At 34.6% G+C, this 20288-nt stretch overlaps 1 protein-coding gene across 4 annotated transcripts in view; it reads left to right on the forward strand.

The window, feature by feature from the left end:
• The window catches only part of LOC150094624 (ATP-dependent RNA helicase DDX54), a 350258-nt gene that overhangs the window by 63069 nt on the left and 266901 nt on the right, over positions 1 to 20288 (forward strand). For all 4 annotated transcript variants that reach the window (XM_090411066.1, XM_090411065.1, XM_090411067.1 and 1 more), the window contains exon 3: positions 16031 to 16083. In XM_090411066.1, the coding sequence (XP_090267192.1) occupies positions 16031 to 16083 (53 nt within the window). The remainder of the gene's footprint in view (positions 1 to 16030; positions 16084 to 20288) is intronic.

Below are 20288 nucleotides of genomic sequence, written 5' to 3' on the forward strand. Positions count from 1 at the left end.
ATAATGCTTTACTTCTTTTCATCTAATCCTGTGTGAAAGGGGGTCAAAGGAATGGCTAAACAGTCCAGACTTGCTCCAGTGATGTCAGTAAATGTATTTATTATGCTCTCAGGGATTGATGTTGACATCATCCTGTACATAGTAAATCAAGTTACAAGATGCATCATACACTACTTGATATGGTATAATTTTTTTTTTTTTTTGTGTGTGTGTGTGTGGGGGGGAACTGTAATGATGGCATTGATGTGTAGTTTGAATGTGTTGTTGAGGAATTGTTAGTTCCCAGGTCCTGCTCACCAAAATTCAGAAAAAACATCACCTACTTAATAAATTATTTATTTCATTCTTGCCATGTTGTTTAATACTGTCAAACTTTAGACAAATGCTTGCCGAAAATTAGCTACCTAAGCCTGTCTGTATAATTAAAGATTTCTTTTTTGAAGTTATATAGGTAGATAAATCTGTCATCAACTACTGACCCATCACTTCAGTCCTAAGGTATGGTCATCAACAGTTAATTGATGTGTAACGAATGAAGTCTAATGCGTTATTGTAATACTTGTTTGGTTGCCGCGCTATTGTAATATCTTTATTCTAATTAGTAGTGTGCTTTTGCTTTCATAATCTTTCTTACTTATTCTGTTGCATACTATGTTTATCCACCTTTTGTATTTACTAGTCTTATGCCCATGAACACTGGAAAATTTATTTCTTAAGACTGCGCCACCAGTATTACGTCTGGTAGATCTCTCTCTTACTAGCATAAATTCCTTCAATAATGTTTACATAAACAGGCCTGGTTCTTCAAGTACTTAAACTACGCTTTTAATTTTAATGCCTTAGTTGTTTCCTGCTCACAGATCCAAGTTTATTTAGGAACAGTGCATTGTAAAATAAAATATCATGTGCCACTCTATTGACATAGAATTAAAACACATTTATTTACATAACAAAGTACATTAATTAAACGATAGGCATAAATGGTGGGGTTTGTTATTCCCTTCAACGTGACAGGTGATCTTAGCTTAGTGATATCATCGGATACTCAGGATCGCAACTTCCTGAACAGAGATCCGGTTATCACTGAAACTTTTGAACCAGTGTCCAATAAAACTCTGCACTTTAGCCCTCTTATTTTTCCCCGTATTGCTGTCATGGCATTTTCATGTTGATTCCTAACATTTCTTAGCCACTTCTTAGTCCTCCATGTAGGATGATGGTGAGTCATTACCACATTAGATTCCCAATGCATCCTTCTATTTGAGTCTCTTCTACTGCTATAGCAATTTTTGGCAATGTGCCCAAATTTATTACATCTATAGCACTGAGGTACTTTCCTCCTGTTTTCCCTTTCAGATACTCTTGTTCAGAGCCTAGCTGTTCCTGAGGTTTTTACTTTGAACTCCCCAAACTGATTTAGAATGGAGTCAAGTTTATCTATCAAGGGCTGCCGTAGTCCTTCTACCTCTTTTTTGATATAAGAGTGTAGTTCTTCCATGTTAATAGACTCTGCGACAGTCAATCTGTTGTGGTCTATGTTATTTATTTCTGTGGCCTTATTTTCCTCTTTTCCTGCCTTCTGTTGGTCTTTACTTTTTTCTTTAGGATTCCTTAGATTTTTCTCTTTCTTAACCTCAGTTTTTGGATCTGACACCTGTAATTTTGTGTATCTGGCTGGCATTAGATGTGGGATGAAGATCACTTACTTTCTTCTTTTTCTTTTATTGCCAGATAGCATTCTTCTAAGGTAATCTTCCTTTTGTACGCTGTCTCTTTATATTCTTCTCTTACTCCTAACCTGAATTGGTTGAAGACTGCCCAATCAAGATGGCTCTTTTCCTCACTGGACATGCTCAAGCTATTAGCTAAGGTGAGTAGCCTATTGTAATAATCAGTGATAGATTCTTTTTTCTCTTGTCTACAGTTTTGCAGCCTCCACAGGTTCGGACCCACGCTCTTATAACTTTGGAAAACTGAGATATCAGGGTATCCTTGAATTTATTGTATTCCAAAGTGTCTCTCAGTATGGAGAGGAATACAAACAATTCTTGGCCCTGCCGATCAGTTTATTCCTTAGTATTATTAGAAGCTGTAAGTCCGACCAGTTTCCGACGTTCCTTAGCTCCTCTATAAACTTGAAGAAGGACAACACATCATCGTGGTCCTCTCCAGAGAATTGTGGGATGATGAGGTGAGGATTTACTGTTCTAAAGAATTCTACATCCCTCCCCCATCGTGTTAGTACTAGTGGCTCCCGAGTTACCGCTGTTCACATTCATGGTTCTTAAAAAATTTTCTTACACTATATATGTATATACATATATACACACACTTTCTATTTATTTGCCTGTTCTTTATTTCCAAAACTATTCCAATCCACTATTATTCATTTTAATTACTGTGGCATGTGGTCACCATAACGTCTGGTCCTCTGGATCCTACTCCTGACTTTTCTGCCTCTAACTGCCCACTCCAATGTTCAGCTCAGTCCCTTTTTATTTCATGTTCTCCAGGACCTTGCACGAAGGGTTGTAACCAGTGGTAAGAGGCTTGCACGAGTCCTTTGTTTAATTTTTCTTAAATTTGCGAGCCTCTTGTTCTTCTTGTTTACTTTTTTACTTGTTCAAAAAAACATTTTTTTTTTTGAAACATTAAGCGACAAACTCATATGGTAACCTAGCAAAAATTAGTCAATTCGGCAGTGTCTAGATTATTTGGAATTATTGTTTCAACTCCTCTATAACGAATGCACCCAAGATTGAAAATAAAATAAACGCATGCGCTATCTGTACCCTTCTCCTTTCTGGTAGCCAGTCGTATGGTATAACTAGTAGCCAATCAAATGTTTTATAAAAGATTATAAAAGATTTCATTCTTATTGTATTTTGATAGTTAAAAAATGTTTTTTTTATGTAAGATAAATTAACACAGTTGATTGTGTGCAAATATTTCATGTTTATATCCTGAAATATTTGTTTAAAAACGATAGCCTTTATAGGTTGATTGTCCTCTCATACTTTTTGATTGTAATTTGTACACAAGCTGTATAAATAAAAGTCTTTGTGTGAAATATGACTTTTTTTTTTTTTTTTTTTTTTTTGCTCGACGATATGCGAACGAGTCCTTTGTTAAAATTTCCATAGCTCACCATTGGTCGTAACCCCCCCCCCCCCCGAAGAATTCGGCACGACTCCTTGATCTTCTGTTAAGACCAACTCGTTCTTTCTTCTCTTCTGTGCACTCCTTTAATCCTATCTTGTCGGGCAACAGAAACTTGTGTGAACCTTGCCGATCTGTTTGACACTAACTTTGAAGGTGTTTATATGCAGATCTCGCAAACAACTTTCTCATACACTTAAATCGTAAACAACTTTCTTATGCCCTTATGTAGGACTATTATACAAAGTTCCGGTGGCAAAGCATTGCCTTTGTTTTTGACATTCTAGAAATTTTTGTAAAAGCAGTAAATATAGTCAATTCCCATAGGATTATTTACATGAATATTTACCATAAATATTCATGAGACTTGACCTCTGTAAAGATCAGTGTAAAGCGCTTTGGTATTTCCAAGCTACATAGAGTTTTACAGATGAACTGTAGACCCAGTAGTTAATCAATGACAGCTATTCTAGATCTGTATCTAGAAGATTATCCCCCTCTGGACACATGCCATAGAAAAGTTTGGAGAAATCAGTGCTGTTGCTCTTGACATTGTGAGGGCACTTACCAAATTTTTCTTCTCATGGGGCACCTGTTCATTGTGGAGGAGATTTCCCAGTGATGGCACTAGTCCTTTGTTTTTTTTTTTCTTTTCTTCCTCAATTCCATGAAGGAATTGAGTTAGATCCATGTAACTTGCACATTATTCTACATATTCCCCATGAAGTGTTATACACTTGTTACAATGCTGCTGCATCATTTGCAATCCTCTGAGGGAATAAAAAAGTCTTTCCCTTGTTGCACAAACTAGTAATTTTTGTTCCAGGTATTTATCAAAACTTTTACCCCCCCCGATAGAATGTTATTATTTGCTAAGAATTGCATGTGCATTTTATACATATATGCCATAAGTTAAATTATTTCATGGCAGATATTTGGTTTTAATTAATGCAAATTGTTCATGATAAATCAGTAATTTTTCTAATCAGTAAACCAAAAACTTGTCGAAACTTGTATTGTGTCTTTTGTATATACATTTTTTATGTGCCTCTTCATGTAATTGGGGGAGGCTGCTTAATTGGGCCAAATTATGCCATTCCTGATGTCGCCCAATTAACTGGCATCCACTGTATATTATCAATTTCAATAAATTAGAAAATCTTTAAGTGAATTGGATGAGGAACTTTCTGATAGATATCTAAGGAGAGGTGGCTTTTTTTTTCAGAGGAGACCTTTTATCAGGAATGTATCTAACAGGATGCCACTTCCTGAGTTATCTTTTAAACTTAATCATACTGTGCAATCTTTAGAAGAAGATACTCAGTGTTTGGAGATGATGCAAAATTAGAAAATTAACCTGAAGATGCTGCTATGTAGTGACTTCAGAATGATTTGAATAGACTGATGCTTTGGGGAGAAGTAGAACACTAGAGCACTGATGTCAGATTAAGGTTTAAGCTATCTGGTGATAGCTTATACGTTGACTATTCATAACTGCATTTTTTTAAAGAAATTACAACATAGTCTAATAAATAAACCAAAATGGATTTAATTAATACTTCCAATATTTCAGTAAAATCAAATTGCCATCATCAGGGAACAAAATATAATAACATGCAGCCACCACACTAACTAATGAGGATGAAACATGTCAACTGAGAATAGGCCTAAGGGCTTAAATCAGTGTTTCTCAAAGTGTGGTACACGAAAGGTTGTTAGGGGGTATGTGGCAATTTTCAGCTATGCATAATTAAAGGAGTCATTATATTTTTCAACGAACAGTGCAATTAGAGACAACCAGGATAAAATGGCACTAACTAATGAATCACATCCCTTCTTTAACAAAAACTGCCAAGCAAAACCATACGTTGCCGGTAGAACATATGGTTTTGTTCCACCGGCACCACCCGCATCGTTAACGTGTTAAAACTAAGAAATATATAGTGAATGTGTTTCGGATAGTATGGAATTCGGTTGAAGGGAATTAGCATTTCAACTCAACTGTTGAAATGCTAATTTGTCTTTGGTTTGCGCGATCTTTTGTTAATACCGCACCAATCATATGCAGTTCTTCGCTGCCCTACGTATCTCAAGTCTTGTAAATTACTGGTAATTTTTGTTTGAAATAATGGGAAAGAAAATGACGCTACTTGGGTAGATGACTTTGACGATGCACATGAAGAAACTGTTCTCGATGCCAAAAGTAGTGCTGGTGAGTAGGAGCTTCTTGGTAAGTCGCGCCATTTTCAGTTTTTTTCTGAAAACTTTAGTTTCCGAAAATTCCCGCACATATCTTGCAACACGATTTTTTAGCTTTAATTTTGGGAAAAAAGTTAGAGTTATATTCGAGTAAATACAGTATTTTTTTTTTAGCTTTCAAATTCTTGCATATGGATCATTGGTTAAAGATTGGATTTCTAAAACCCCCAAAAGAGAGCAATATAGCAAATACAAGTAGCTATAAGCAACAAGAAAACATTGATTTTGCATCTGGATCAAATGAAATTGATGAGTGTGTCGTCTGACATCTCTAGGGAACCAAAATTTAAAAATAAATCATATTTTTTGTTTACATGAACACATAAATTCAAATAAAATAGATATTTAATTTTAATTAATATTTTAAATTAATTTATTTTTAATTAATTAATGAATTAATCAGGGGGTAGTTGGTAATGCTGAAAATTTAAGAAGGGGTACGTGGATATCTGAAGTTTGAGAGAAACACTGGCTTAAATAATTCTCGTAGAAATGGCTTAAATAGTGCTCCAAGTGAGTTAAATTGGGATTTTAGGGCTTTAGGCCTACTCTCAGTTGACATGCTTCAGCCTTATTACTTAGTGTGGTGCCTGCTTGCACATATCTGTGTTGTTCGTTGATGATGGCAGTTTGTCTTTGCTGAAATATTGGAAATATTAAAATTTATTTTAGTTAATATATTATTCTGTGTTGTAATTTCTTTAAAAAATAATTTATAAATATAAAGTTGCATGCTGTGTAAGTGCTGCTGCACTGCAGGAGTAGCTGTAATTATGATGACAGAATGAGTGAAAACTATGAGTCATGGTATTCATCATTTTCATGCTTTATTGGAACAAAAATAATAAAAAATAAATAAATAAATCCAGTTTTTCTGGGAGGAGTTAAGTAGAAGTGTAATTTAATTTTTAGGATTCCTGAGGCTCATAATTTAAGTGAGATCCTTCCAATGAAAGAATTTGTAGTCCCTTCCATTCTTAAGACAATTCAAATGAGACTTCTACAAAAAAAATTTCAGATCCTTTGGAATCATTTCTTAAAACATCCTGGAGTTGTTTTAAGTTATGGAAACTAGGAATTTTAGAGTAATAGTCTATTTTACAAAAGTGGTCACAACAAGAAGTACTGAAGTAGTGAAAATAACATTGACAAATTATAACAAGGAAGTCTTTCTTTTCCACTATGTAAGATTTTGGTTGGATTGGATTCAATCTGCATAACAGTACCCCAGTAACATTTACCAGCAAGTTGGATATAGATGTTAGTTTATTCATTATTTTTTAAATATGAGACATTTTACTTTTGTGACATGAGATGGTAGAAAACTGCAATGCTTCATAAAAATAGTTTAAAAAGTTTAAGCCGAATGGGGATTCTTCCATACTGAAGCTTGAAGAATGACCATGATTTAGACTAATCCACTCCAGAATGCCAGGATCTTTTGAATATAGTTATCAGCCTGAAAACTTGGGATTTTTCTTTTGCAAAATAGACTGGCTGGAGAACACATCATCATCATTGGCTCGAAAACCCTGGATGGGCCAAGCTCTGAAGATTTCTTCAGCTACTTTTATTTCTGGCTTTGGCTGGCCAGTTTTTCTCATTTATCTCTTTGAAAATCTTTTTCGATGACATCTTCCCATCGTAGTCTTGGTCTTCTTCATTTTCACCTTCCTTGGGATTTTGCAAGAAATAATTTTTTTACAGGATTGTTATAATTCATTCTTATGAGATGTGCAGTTCAGTTAAAATGATTAATTTGAAGAAATTTTATTATATCTGATTCTTTAAAATATCTATATAGTTCAAAGTCTAAGCGTTTTCTCCACTGATCGTTTTCCTTAATACCACCAAGGATACTGCTGAGTATTTTATTTTCAAATACAGCTATTTGCTTTTTCTCATTCTTTGTCAATGTACAGGGCGAATCAAAGTTTATACAACAGGAATTTATTATTTCTGGATATAAACTGTGATTTCATGAGAAATCTTTTCACGTAATTTGGCTACAATTAAATAATGATCAGATTCTTTAATTTTTGTCCCTCTACAAGTTCTTACATCTAACAGGTTGGTTTTATGCCTTGCATCAATTAAAATGCGATCAGTTTGGTTTTGAGTGTTTCCATTCAGTGACCTCCAAGTAGCTTTATGAATGTTTTTATGTTGAAAAAAAAAAGATGCCGCCAATTATCATATTGTGTGAAGTAGTATAATCTACAAGCGTTGGTCCATTATTGTTGGTAAATTCATATAGGATGTATTTGCCAACAACTAGCTGAAATTCAGCCTCTTTTCCCGCTTTTGCATTCAAGTCTCCGATGACTATCTTAATATCACTATCTGAGCAGCTATCAAAAAAGTCTATCCAAGTCTTTATAAAATGTTTCTTTTTCATCATCGTCCTTCTCTTCAGTTGGTGCATATGCAGAAATAATACTATGACTAAAGAACTTTCCTCTGATTCTAATTTTACATAGTCTGGGTGACTGGGCCTTAAAATCCATTACAAGATGTTTAATCTTTTTATTCACAATTAATCCAGTTCTTTCAACATGCTTTTTTGCATGACAGCTATAAAATAGTATGTAATTTCTTCTTTCTAACCTGCCCTGTCCATCTAAGTTCTTGAATCACAGTTACATCAATCCTATATTTGTCAAGTTGTTGCATCGACAACTTCAGGGCCTTCCTTCAGTATAAGAAAAGAACATTCCAGCTTCCGAGTTTCAAATCCTTGCATCATTTTCCAGGAAATTTCTGTAAAAGCAGCCGGTTATAATTTGTGGACTTCCCAATATGCAAATTTTCACAGAATGGGGTTGTTAGCCCCATGCCCAACCCTAACCTAGAGGCAGGGTGGCCCAGCTATACCCCCAGGTACTGAGTACCCATTTTAGTCACCTCTTACGACATGCATGGGTTAAATTGGGACTATTCTTTAACCCCAGTCACTACACAGCCGGGGGCGGGGGAGAACACACATTTCACATCTATAATAGACTTGTCACAGAACTTACTTGATTAGGTGAACTTACAAACATCCACAATCTTTCTACACCAGTCTCATTCAGAGATGACAGGTATTTCCTCTTCTCTTCCTCTACAGCATTTTCAATTGGCAGACAGCAGACTGCATCTAGGAAGACTAGCATGCCCTCCTTAGCAAAATAAAGTTTATCAGAGGTAAGTTATTTTGCCGTGACAAGTCTTGAAGCATAACGCAATGGAAAATGAGATTAATTAATTAATCAGTTAATGTAATTAATTAAAGTTTTCTTTATATAACTCCACATATCAGCCATAAAGCCTATAGCAAATAAATGTGTGTGTGTTGGAATCAAGAGTAGAGTAGTTGGTTGATATTCATTTGGTAGAGCCAGGGGTTGTAGTCTGGAATACTTCATGAGGAAGGCTCTTCCACAGAACTGAAGTAGAAAGAATGAAAGATGAATGGGAGTAGTTTAGTCAATCAGTTGACAATTCAAAGAATATTGAGTAGAATATTAAGTCCCTTGTGTCAACGTAGACTTAGCAGAAATGGCAGGAAGTGGGGGGGGGGGCATGATCATGATGGATGTCATTTCTGCTGAACAGCACCAATGGGAATATGTGTACAAGAGATACATGGAAATAGACTTTCTGTGAGACATTGGCTGGAGCGAAGCCATGGAAGAGGTAATCAATCAGCTGAAATATTCTCATCTAAACAGCCTCAAGAATTTTTAGACAGGTCTTAAATGCATCACCAAAAATCAGAGCATTATTTAAAGGTTGCGTGGATTTATGATTTTTGTACAGAGTAAAAGTAGGTAGTTGAACAGATGAAAAGGAGACAGTTTTTTCGAAGCCAAGGATTTATAGAAGTAATTTTTCCAGCAACGGCTAGGTGCTCTCTATATATATAGTAGCATAGTCATGAAGATAAGGTATGTCACATCAAACTGTTATTTGCTTACATTTTGAAAATAACTGAAAACAATCATATAATTTCTTATCACATAGCAAAAAAAAAGTCTTGCTCAGACAACTATAACTCAGACTCTTGAAGGCCCACAGCAGATTTAAGAGGATAACATCTGCAAGGATTAGAGAACTAAATTGGTTCATGAACTGCATGGACATGTTAAAGCTTTTTGTAATAAACTAAGATTGTTGGAAAGTCAGATAAGAGCTAAAAATTGTTATCATTTTCCTACTCTAGCAACTCATAAAAATATCCCTTATAATTGTTATGGAAATGAACTGAAGGCACTAATAGAGCAATTTGATACTGATACAAAGTTTGCTGACTTCAAAAAAAGACTCCACATTCACTATATTTGCTCGTCCGATGGATGCTGATGTAAATAACGTGCCAGAAAACTTACAGATGGAACTTATTGAGCTTCAGGCGGATTTATTGCTAAAATCACAATTTATCAACATTGCTTTGACGGATTTTTATAAATTTTATTTGGTGGAAGAAAAATATACAAATTTACTCGCCTTTTCAAGAAAATTCATTTGTCTTTTCGGCAGCACATATGTGTGAACAGTTTTTTCGAGGATGAAATACAATAAATCAAAAATTCGGACAAGAATAACGGACGAAAACCTCGAAAATTCTATGCGATTATCCTTAAGTAATATTAACGTCAATATTGATAGTCTCGTAGTTGAAGTACAAGGCCAATATTCACATTAAATTGTTATGTCGTTCATTATGTTATAAAATTTATGTAGAGCTTTATACCAAAGCATTATATTATAAATAAATGAAATATGAAGTAGCAACTTGTTTTAATTTATTTTATTTAATAATTTGGTCTGGCCCTTGACTTGGAGACAGAATGATAATTTGGCCCCCGAACTAGGAAAGGTTGCCAATGCCTGATCTAAAATTTCAGAAATTCTTTCCAAAATTTTTGAGTAACATTTGTTTAGCTATTTTTATGCATAACTTAACTGTTCTTCATTTTCCTCTGTATTCTCTGAGAGCACTTGTAGACATTATGTATGGTAATGTCCAGTTATACAAGGTACACTGGTGTCTAACCTGTACATTATCACATTAACGTCTATTTTGTCAAACTAGATTATTGGTGACTAAAACAATACAGTTCTTATTTTTTTAGCTCACAAATTCACCATATGCTTTCCTTGCAAAATCTAAAATTTTCTTCAGATTTTGAACATTTTAGTCTTCAGCAGTTTGTTGGATGGTTTCGCCCCCCCCCCCCCCCTTCCCCATTATATTTGTATATTTGAAATAGAAAGTTAGATTTTCATTAGAATGGTAGAGTTAGATACTAATTTTTATTCTGCTTGGTAAATGATGGTCATTTCTTTTTTTGAATCTTTCTTCTTGAACTAATCAGGTTGATAAGATTTCTTGTTTTTGTGTGCTCACCACACAAATTTATGCTGGAACAAAATGTCACTAACAATGGCAAGTACTGATTTTCTGTTTTTTCCAAATATTCCCTAGATATTTTTGTACTCATTTTTTATGGTGCAGGTCTGCTTAGGTCTTCAGCATCACCTTTGTTTTTTGTTTTTCCTTTTTGTCACCTATCCGATAATGACTAAGTTCCTCTACTTCTTCCCAAGTAGAATCTTCCATTGGGATGCTAGGCATAAATAAATATTAGTATCCCATTTTGAAATTTGCTTTAATACACAAAACTGATGCTCATTAACGTAGGTATGTTTAGTGCTAATATAGTTACTCTCATCTTTCCCTGATGACTAAATAATTTTATTATGCATTTATTTGGCTCTTATTCTCATTAATAGTAATGTTAAAATGGTAGTACTGTTATCTCTGTTTCTTTTCATTAATGATTTGTTAATGTAATAACATCCAGTTATACAAGGTACACTGGTGTCTTAACCTGTACATTACCACATTAACATCTATTTTGTGAAACTAGATTATTGGTGACTAAAACAAATATTTCATTCCATACTTTGGACAGAAAGATGATAACACTTTAGAATGTTTTTATTCCTGAAGAAGAAATAAACAATTACCAGGACACATAATTTGCTACGTTCCTCATAATTTAGATGCAAAATAAATGGAATTTTACATCTTAATTACGATGACGCACTAAGGTGTGCTGAGTTGGTTACTTTGCTGTGTCCACACTGCCCCGTACACATACTAATTGCAAACATTTTTTTTTTTTCTTTTAGTTTTGATTTTCTTGGTTGCTGGAATACATAACTATGCGTTTAGAGGTTAATTTTTACCTATTAGAGGTTCAGATTTGCAGTAGGTTAAGTAATTTTTTTTTACATTATATTGGAAAGAGAAAATGCACTAAAACTACTTTAAGCTTGTTTGGAAAAGCATGTATACTTGGTGAAATTTGCATTAAATATCTTTGATAATCAGAAACTTCCTGAATTAATTACTGCAAACTTATCATGTGTGACCTCCATCCACAGAATATTGTAAACCTAAAGTGTGTGGACTAAGATTTTTTTTTCTATTATTATTTATATCTCATTATCATCTTCCTTTTACCCTCTTTTGAAGTTCATCTACTTAGATGAACTTCAAAAAGAAATTAATTACCTCTCACATGTCTTTAGACAAAATGGGTATTCTGATAAAACCATTAAAAAAATTTCTTCTAAATCCTCCTAGCCACCGCACTGAAGAAATAACCAACTTCAAGGGTAACATCTCCATCCCATACATCAGTTCAGTTTCCAAAAAATTAGCTAAAGTTCTTAGAAGTACAACATCAGGACCTTATTCACTACACTTCCAAAAATCTGTTCGCTAGTAAGCCATCCAAAGCCTCATCATCATAATCTGAAATATCCTGGCATATATAAGATATGGTGTGATTGTAGTATCCCTTATTTTAGTTAAACAAATCTATTGAATTACATATGGAGGAACTCAAGAGAGTCATGGTCTTTTCTCGAACAATCCTGATGATGAACACCAGAGTCATTCAGTCTGCTGGGATAGATCCGAAAACATCTTTCATTGCCATGATGAGTTTGAAAGAAAAATTGTGGAGTCCAGAGAAATCATCCTTAATCGTGAACATTTAAATAACAATTTGAGCTACAACATCCCTGATAGCCACTTTGCTGTTTTTCAGTACTGGCATTCACGAGAGTCTGCAAGCACGCACTCAACAAACAATGCCATGTTTGAAAGAACAACTTAAATATAAATACGTTTTTTCATGTCAGTTATGTACTGCAATTTTCCTGTGCTTCTCAGTTTTAAACTTCAGTGTTTTTATTGCTGTTTCCTATTTTTAGAAGACACCTGAAGAAGGCTGTCAAAAGCCGAAATTAGTAGTGTTTGATATCATTAAAGCCTTACAATTATTCTCGGTTTTTGTCATTAAATCTCTTTATAAAAACGTATCAAAACAACCGAGTCAGTGTTCCTGAACGCACGTTCTCTCCCTGGTGCAGGACACCAGAGTGTACAGAGGATTTGAAATTGGAAACGATCACTATTTAGTCTTGAGCAGGTTAAAATTGAATTTCATATTGAAAAGAATAACATGTAAGAAAGTTTTAAAGCAAATAAAAGTTGAGCAGTTAAATGTATCAAAACAACCAAGTCAGTGTTCCTGAATGCACGTTTTCTCCCTGGTGCAGGACTCAAGAGTGTACAGAGGATTTGAAATTGGAAGCAATCACTATTTTGTCTTGAGCAGGAAAAAATTGAATTTCATATTGAAAAGAATAACATGTAAGAAAGAATAAAAGTTGAGCAGCTCTCAGATGTGAACTGTAGACTAACATACACAAAGATTATTGAAGAAAAAATGAAAGAGTTTGAGAACAGGAACCAAACCTTGGAGAATCAGTGGCAAGCCTTGAAGAAAATCCTGATTGATTCAGCCAGAGAGGCATGTGGTGAGGTTGTCTGCAAGGATAGAAAAATCAGAACTCCATGGTGGACACAGGAAGTTAAAGAGGCAGTGAAGGAAAAGAAGAAATCATATCAAAAGTTCCTGGCAAATAAGTCAGCTTTTGCTCTTAGAGAATACAGAGACAAATGTAAGAAAGCGAAACATTGTGTAAAACTAGCTAAACAAAAGTCATGGGAGGACTTTGGCAAGGACATAGAAAATAAATATCAAGAAGGTGGTAAGATATTCTGGAGGTTGTTAAAGAAGCTTAGAAATGGAGGAACGAGTGCTGTAAAAGGAGTTAGAGATGATAAAGGTGACATGAAAACAGGAGAAAAAGATATCCTTGAAGTATGGAGTAATTACTTTGAAATATTGCTAAATGAAAGCAGTGATAGCACACTGGTAAAAAAACACTCAACAGGCATACCGTCAAGAATACATATCCATACGTGAAGTAGAAAAAGCCATCAAAAGCTTGAAATGTGGAAAAGCAGCAGGAGTAGATGATATTCGACCAGAAATGCCTGAAGTATGGTAGTACAAAAGTCATACAGTGGCTGCACTGCATAGTTCAGAAAGCCTGGACAGAGGGACGAATTCCCGATGATTGGAGCAGAGCTCTAATAGTGCCCATGTATTAAAAGGGAAATAAAACTTAATATGAGAATTACAGAGGTATTTCCCTACTGAGTGTCTATGCAAGTATACTTGAGGAAAGGTTGAGAAGAATTGTGGAAGAAAAGCTTGGTGAAGAACAAGCTGGACTCAGGCCAAATAGAGGCTGTCCGGATCAGATCTTCACTTTACGACAAATAGTTGAAAAAGCATGGGAATATAACAAAGATCTGTATTTAAGTTTTGTTGATCTGGAAAAGGCATATTACAAGGTGCCCAGAGAGAAGCAATTCAATACACTACAGTTATATGGTGTCAATGGGGCATTATATCAAGCAATACTTAGTCTTTGTTTGAGTTGTAAGTCAGCAGTTAGAATTGAAGGATGTACAGGAAGATGGTTTAATGTTAAATCTGGTGTGAGACAAGGATGTACATTATCCCCTGTGTTATTCATTATCTATATGGATCATTATGAAGGAAAGTGGTATTAAACATATCAGAATTGGAGATGTTAATGTCAGCTCTTTGCTTTATGCGGATGATGTTATACTTCTGAATAAATCTGCTACAAGTTTGCAAGATTCCCTGACTAAATTGAAAAACTGTTGTAATGTCAGCATTAAAAAGACAAAGACAATGAAAATAGGTAGAATTGTTGAAAATGTCAACTGTGTTGTGAACGGGGAATTCACAACATTTTTCCACAGGTAAAACTGAAATGTTTTACCTGTGGAACAAGTAAAACATTTCAGCTACGGCACGATTTTTAGTGAAGATGATAAATTAAATATGGAAATAGACAACAGAATCAACAAAGGGTGGGAAGTCAATTGAATAAATTCTTATGGAATAAGAGAAATTAGTTGGAACACTAAATTAGCTGTATACAAGATAGTGTTCAAACCAGTTTTAACTTATGGATCTGAGAGCTGGGTCAGAAGTAAAACACTTGACCAAAGACTAGAGACCGCAGATATGAGAGTCCTGAGAAAGATTAGAAGCATGAACAGATGGCATCAGTGGCAATATCATATTAAAAACGAGGATATTAGGAAAGAACTTGACATTGTCGGCATCCAGCAGTGCGTTAGCAGAGCTAATCTCAGGTGGTATGGTCACTTAATCAGAATGGGCGAGGAAAGATTAGCAAAACAAGTGTTCTCTGCCAGGTTGGCAGGAAAATGACCCAGAGGAAGACCAAGATATAGGTGGATTGATACAGTACAATGTGCCTTAGACGATAGAAATATAAGATCTGATAATGATAATATTGGAGTCTTGACAAGTAATAGACTAATTTGGAGGAAAATTGTAGATAGGAATTTAGTAATGATGTAAATTTTTCATGTAGTACTGTCATATCCTGTACACCCCTTGAGGGTGCATGTCAGGAATTTGATGATGATGAGATATATAAGGGATTGAGAATTGCAATATATGAAATAACTTTTTTTTTTTTTTACTTTATATTAGAAGGAGAGAATGCACTTTATATTATATATATATATTTGTACTTTTTTTTATTATTATTTATTTTATTTATTTAGTTTTTTCAACCTGGTCTGGAAACCTTACTATAGAGACCAAATGTGGAACTTTTTCAGATCACTTCAGGCCTCCTTATTGAAAGCCTGAACAGCCTTCAGTAAGCCTCGCACAGGACAATGAATTTTATCTCTCACCTAAATACTGTAACATATATCCATGCCCACAGTAAGATTTGAACCTGCAGTCTGTTGGTTATAGAGTGAATACATTAATCGCTTAGCCAACCAGGCCAGATGAACTAAACAAATTAAAATTGTTTACTTTGACCACACACACACACGTTTGTCACTTTGTATTTGTATTGTTTCATGTTTTTTCCTTATTTTGTTTCACCTAATATTACTTCATTTTGTTTAGTATTTAAGATTTTTGCAAAAATTTTTACTTTAAGGATAATTACAAACAGATAGGCTTGTTATAATCGATCACTTCATATTGCCTTACATTATATTTGTATAAAAATTATTGATTTGAAATCTGGTTGAGTATAAAAAAAAGTGGAAGTTTTGCATTTATTGATTCATTCATATTTCTGATATTTTATGTAATTTTTCCCCTTAATTTAGGTTTTTCAGTGGGCACCGTTTTAAAAGAAAGTGCTTTAATTTCTGAGAAAGAGGTATGGTTTAGCCTTAACCAATTTGCACAGTTGCATTTGTGGTAATTTAAGTTCATTGATTTTAAAAATATCAATGATAAAATAAATTTATAATGAAAATTTACATTTAAGGAAATTCATTTTCATGCTAATTGATATCCACATATTTGTGTATGCCCCTGAAGAAAGAAAAGAAGAAGAAAATGATTACTTTTACAAAGAGTTACAAGGAATATATGAAAAATTAAATAAAACAGACCATATAATTATAGCTGGAGATCTTAATGCCATAATAGGAATGAAAAAAATTAACAATAATATACAAAATTTTGGAGAACCAACAGTAAACAAAAATGGAAAGCTACTCATTGATTATACAATATATAATAATTTATAAATAATGAATACATTTTACAAAAGGGTCAAAGCTGTATAACTGAGAGGAGACCTCCACATAGCCTTTAAAGGAATGCGGAGAACCGACCAGGGCTTCTGACCTAATGTCCAATCCTCACCTTCTCGTGGTGCACCCTGTTGGGTATCTACTTTGATACTGAACGAACGAGGATGGGCTGGCAATTTGGGATTTAGCCGACCAAATTGTATTCTTATTGGTTAAACCAAAATAAAAAATGATGGTACAACATGACAAAATTTCATGCCGGCTGGGGCGTCGCCCGGTTAAACAAGGCCCCCGTTGTTTTCGCCAGGGAACCAGGGCGAACAGCGAAAAGTCAGCTACTGGAACAAATCTGAAAACAAACCCCAACTCAACATCACCAGAGTTAAAGATCGGTACTATCAACGTAAGAAGCCTGAATGGCAAAGAAATGGAGCTAGCTGAGGAATTAGATAAGTACCAGATCGACATAATAGGTGTGACTGAAACAAAAAAGACTAAAACTGGTGAAATCTTTCTGAGCAATAAATACAAAATGTTATATTCAGGCAATAACAATCAAGGAAAAGAAGGAGTAGCCATAGTATTCAACACAAAATACGAGGCTAATCTTCTTGAATGGCAGTCAGTCTCAAGTAGAGTAATGTGGGCAAATATGAGAATGGGGAACTGGACAATGAGACTTATTTGTGCCTATGGTCCCACAGAAGGTTCTACTAAGGTAGAAGTGGAGGAATTTTTTGAGGCTTTAGAAAAAGCAACTGACACAATGAAAAAGGAAAAGTTGGTCCTTGTTGGGGATCTAAATAGTAGAGTAGGAAATGATTGTGAGACATACAAAAATATTTTGGGAAAATTTGGAGAAAAGAGCAAAGCTAATAATAATGGCAAATATCTGTTGGATTTCTGCTCAGGACATGGACTGGTTATTACTAACACCATGTTCCAACATAAAAATGTGCACAAATTCACATGGAGAGAAGAGGCTAGGAATAAGAAAAGTCTCATTGACTATGTTATTGTTGATAGTGATGTTTTCTCCCTGGTGCAGGACACCAGAGTGTACAGAGGATTTGAAATTGGAAGTGATCACTATTTAGTCTTGAGCAGGATAAAATTGAATTTCATATTGAAAAGAATAACATGTAAGAAAGTTTTAAAGCGAATAAAAGTTGAGCAGCTCTCAGATGTAAACTGTAGACTAAAATACAGAAATATTATTGAAAAGAAAATGAAAGAGTTTGAGAACAGGAATCAAACCTTGGAGATTCAGTGGCAAACTCTGAAGGAAACATTGATTGATTCTGCCAGAGAGGCATGTGGTGAGGTTGTGTGCAAAGATAAAAAAATCAGAACTCCCTGGTGGACACAGGAAGTTAAAGAGGCAGTGAAGGAAAAGAAGAAAGCATATCAAAAGTTCCTGGCAAATAAGTCAGCTTTTACTCTTACAGAATACAGAGACAAATGTAAGAAAGCTAAACAATGTGTAAAACTAGCTAAACAAAAGTCATGGGAGGACTTTGGCAAGAATATAGAAAATAAATATCAAGAAGGTGGCAAAATATTCTGGAGGTTGTTGAAGAAGCTTAGGAATGGAGGAAAGAGTGCTGTAAAAGGAATTAGAGATGATAAAGGTGAAATGAAAACAGGAGAAAAAGATATCCTTGAAGTATGGAGTAATTACTTTGAAAAACTGCTAAATGAAACAAGCAGTGATGACAGCACAGTGATAAAAAACACTGACCAGGCATGCAGTCAGGAATACATATCCATACTTGAAGTAGAAAAAGCCATCAAAGGCTTGAAATGTGGAAAGGCAGCAGGAGTAGATGATATTCGACCAGAAATGCTGAAGTATGGTGGTATAAGAGTCTTACAGTTGCTGCACTGCATAGTTCAGAAAGCCTGGACAGAGGGACGAATTCCCGATGATTGGAGTAGAGCTCTCATAGTACCCATATATAAAAAGGGAAATAAAACTGAATGTGAGAATTACAGAGGTATTTCCCTACTGAGTGTTGCTGGCAAGATCTATGCAAGTATACTTGAGAAACGGTTGAGAAGAATTGTGGAAGAAAAGCTTGGTGAAGAACAAGCTGGATTCAGGCCAAATAGAGGCTGTCAGGATCAGATCTTCACTTTACGACAAATAGTCGAGAAAGCATGGGAATATAACAAAGATCTGTATTTAAGTTTTGTCGATTTGGAAAAGGCATATGACAAGGTGCCAAGAGAGAAGCTATTCAATACGCTACAGTTATATGGTGTCAATGGGGCATTATATCAAGCAATACTTAGTCTTTATTTGAGTTGTGAGTCAGCAGTTAGAATTGAAGGAAGTACAGGAAGATGGTTTAATGTTAAATCTGGTGTGAGACAAGGATGTACATTATCCCCTCTGTTATTCATTATCTATATGGATCACATTATGAAGGAATGTGGTATTAAACCTGATATCAAAATTGGAGATGTTAATGTCAGCTCTTTGCTTTATGCGGATGATGTTATACTTCTAAATAAATCCGCTACAAGTCTGCAAGATTCTCTGACTAAATTGAATAGCTGTTGTAATAGATATGGTATGAAGGTCAGCAATAAAAAGACAAAGACAATGAAAATAGGCAGAATCATTGAAAATGTCAACTGTGTTGTGAATGGAGAACCTGTGGAACAAGTAAAACATTTCAGCTACTTAGGCACAATTTTTACTGAAGATGGTAAACTAAATATAGAAATAGACAACAGAATCAGCAAAGCTGGTATCGTGGGAAGTCAATTGAATAAATTCATATGGAATAAGAAAGAAATTAGTCGGAACACTAAATTAGCTGTATACAAGACTGTGTTCAAACCAATTTTAACTTATGGATCTGAGAGCTGGGTCAGAAGTAAAACACTTGACCAAAGACTAGAGACCGCAGATATGAGAGTCCTGAGAAAGATTAGAGGCGTGAACAGATGGCATCAATGGCAATATCATATTAAAAATGAGGATATTAGGAAAGAACTTGACATTGTCAGCATCCAGGAATGCGTTAGCAGAGCTAATCTCAGATGGTATGGTCACTTAAATAGAATGGGAGAGGAAAGATTAGCAAAACAAGTGTTCTCTGCCAGGTTGGCAGGAAAACGACCCAGAGGAAGACCAAGATATAGGTGGATTGATACGGTACAAAGTGCCTTAGACGATAGAAATATAAGATCTGATAATGTTGGAGTCTTGACAAGTAATAGACTGATTTGGAGGAAAATTGTAGATAGGAAGTTAGTAATGATGTAATTTTTTCATGTAGTACTGTCATATCCTATACACCCCTTGAGGGTACATGGCAGGAATTTGATGATGATGATGATGATGATAAATATACATAAATATATCTATTTATTTATGTACGGTGTGCAAGATGACAAAAATCAATAATAGACTACTTTATAGCAACTGAATAAGCAGCAAACCTCTTTCTAGATGTTAAAGTTAGAAGAGGGCTAGAAATTGACACAGATCACTATTTAGTACAGGCAAAACTAAGATATCCACCAAACTGGCTACAAAAAATATAAAAAAATAAGCAAACTAGAGAAACAAAATCTAATTACAAAGTAAGACTACTAAATGATTCGAGTATAAGAAATTTATACTAACAGAGGATTAATAAGTACTTAGAAAAAATACAAGAAAATGAAGAGATTGACAAAGAATGGAATAATATAAAAGAAATTATCCAATCAACAGCATATGAAAGTCTAGGAACAAACAAAAAATATCATAAAAATAAGAAATTACATATATGGGACAAGGAAATAAAAACAATAATTGAAAATAAAA

Source organism: Typopeltis vanoorti, chromosome 21 (assembly GCF_054136105.1).
Source record: "Typopeltis vanoorti isolate ZY-2024b chromosome 21, IOZ_Tvanoo_1.0, whole genome shotgun sequence".
Taxonomy (NCBI): Eukaryota; Metazoa; Arthropoda; class Arachnida; order Uropygi; family Thelyphonidae; genus Typopeltis; species Typopeltis vanoorti.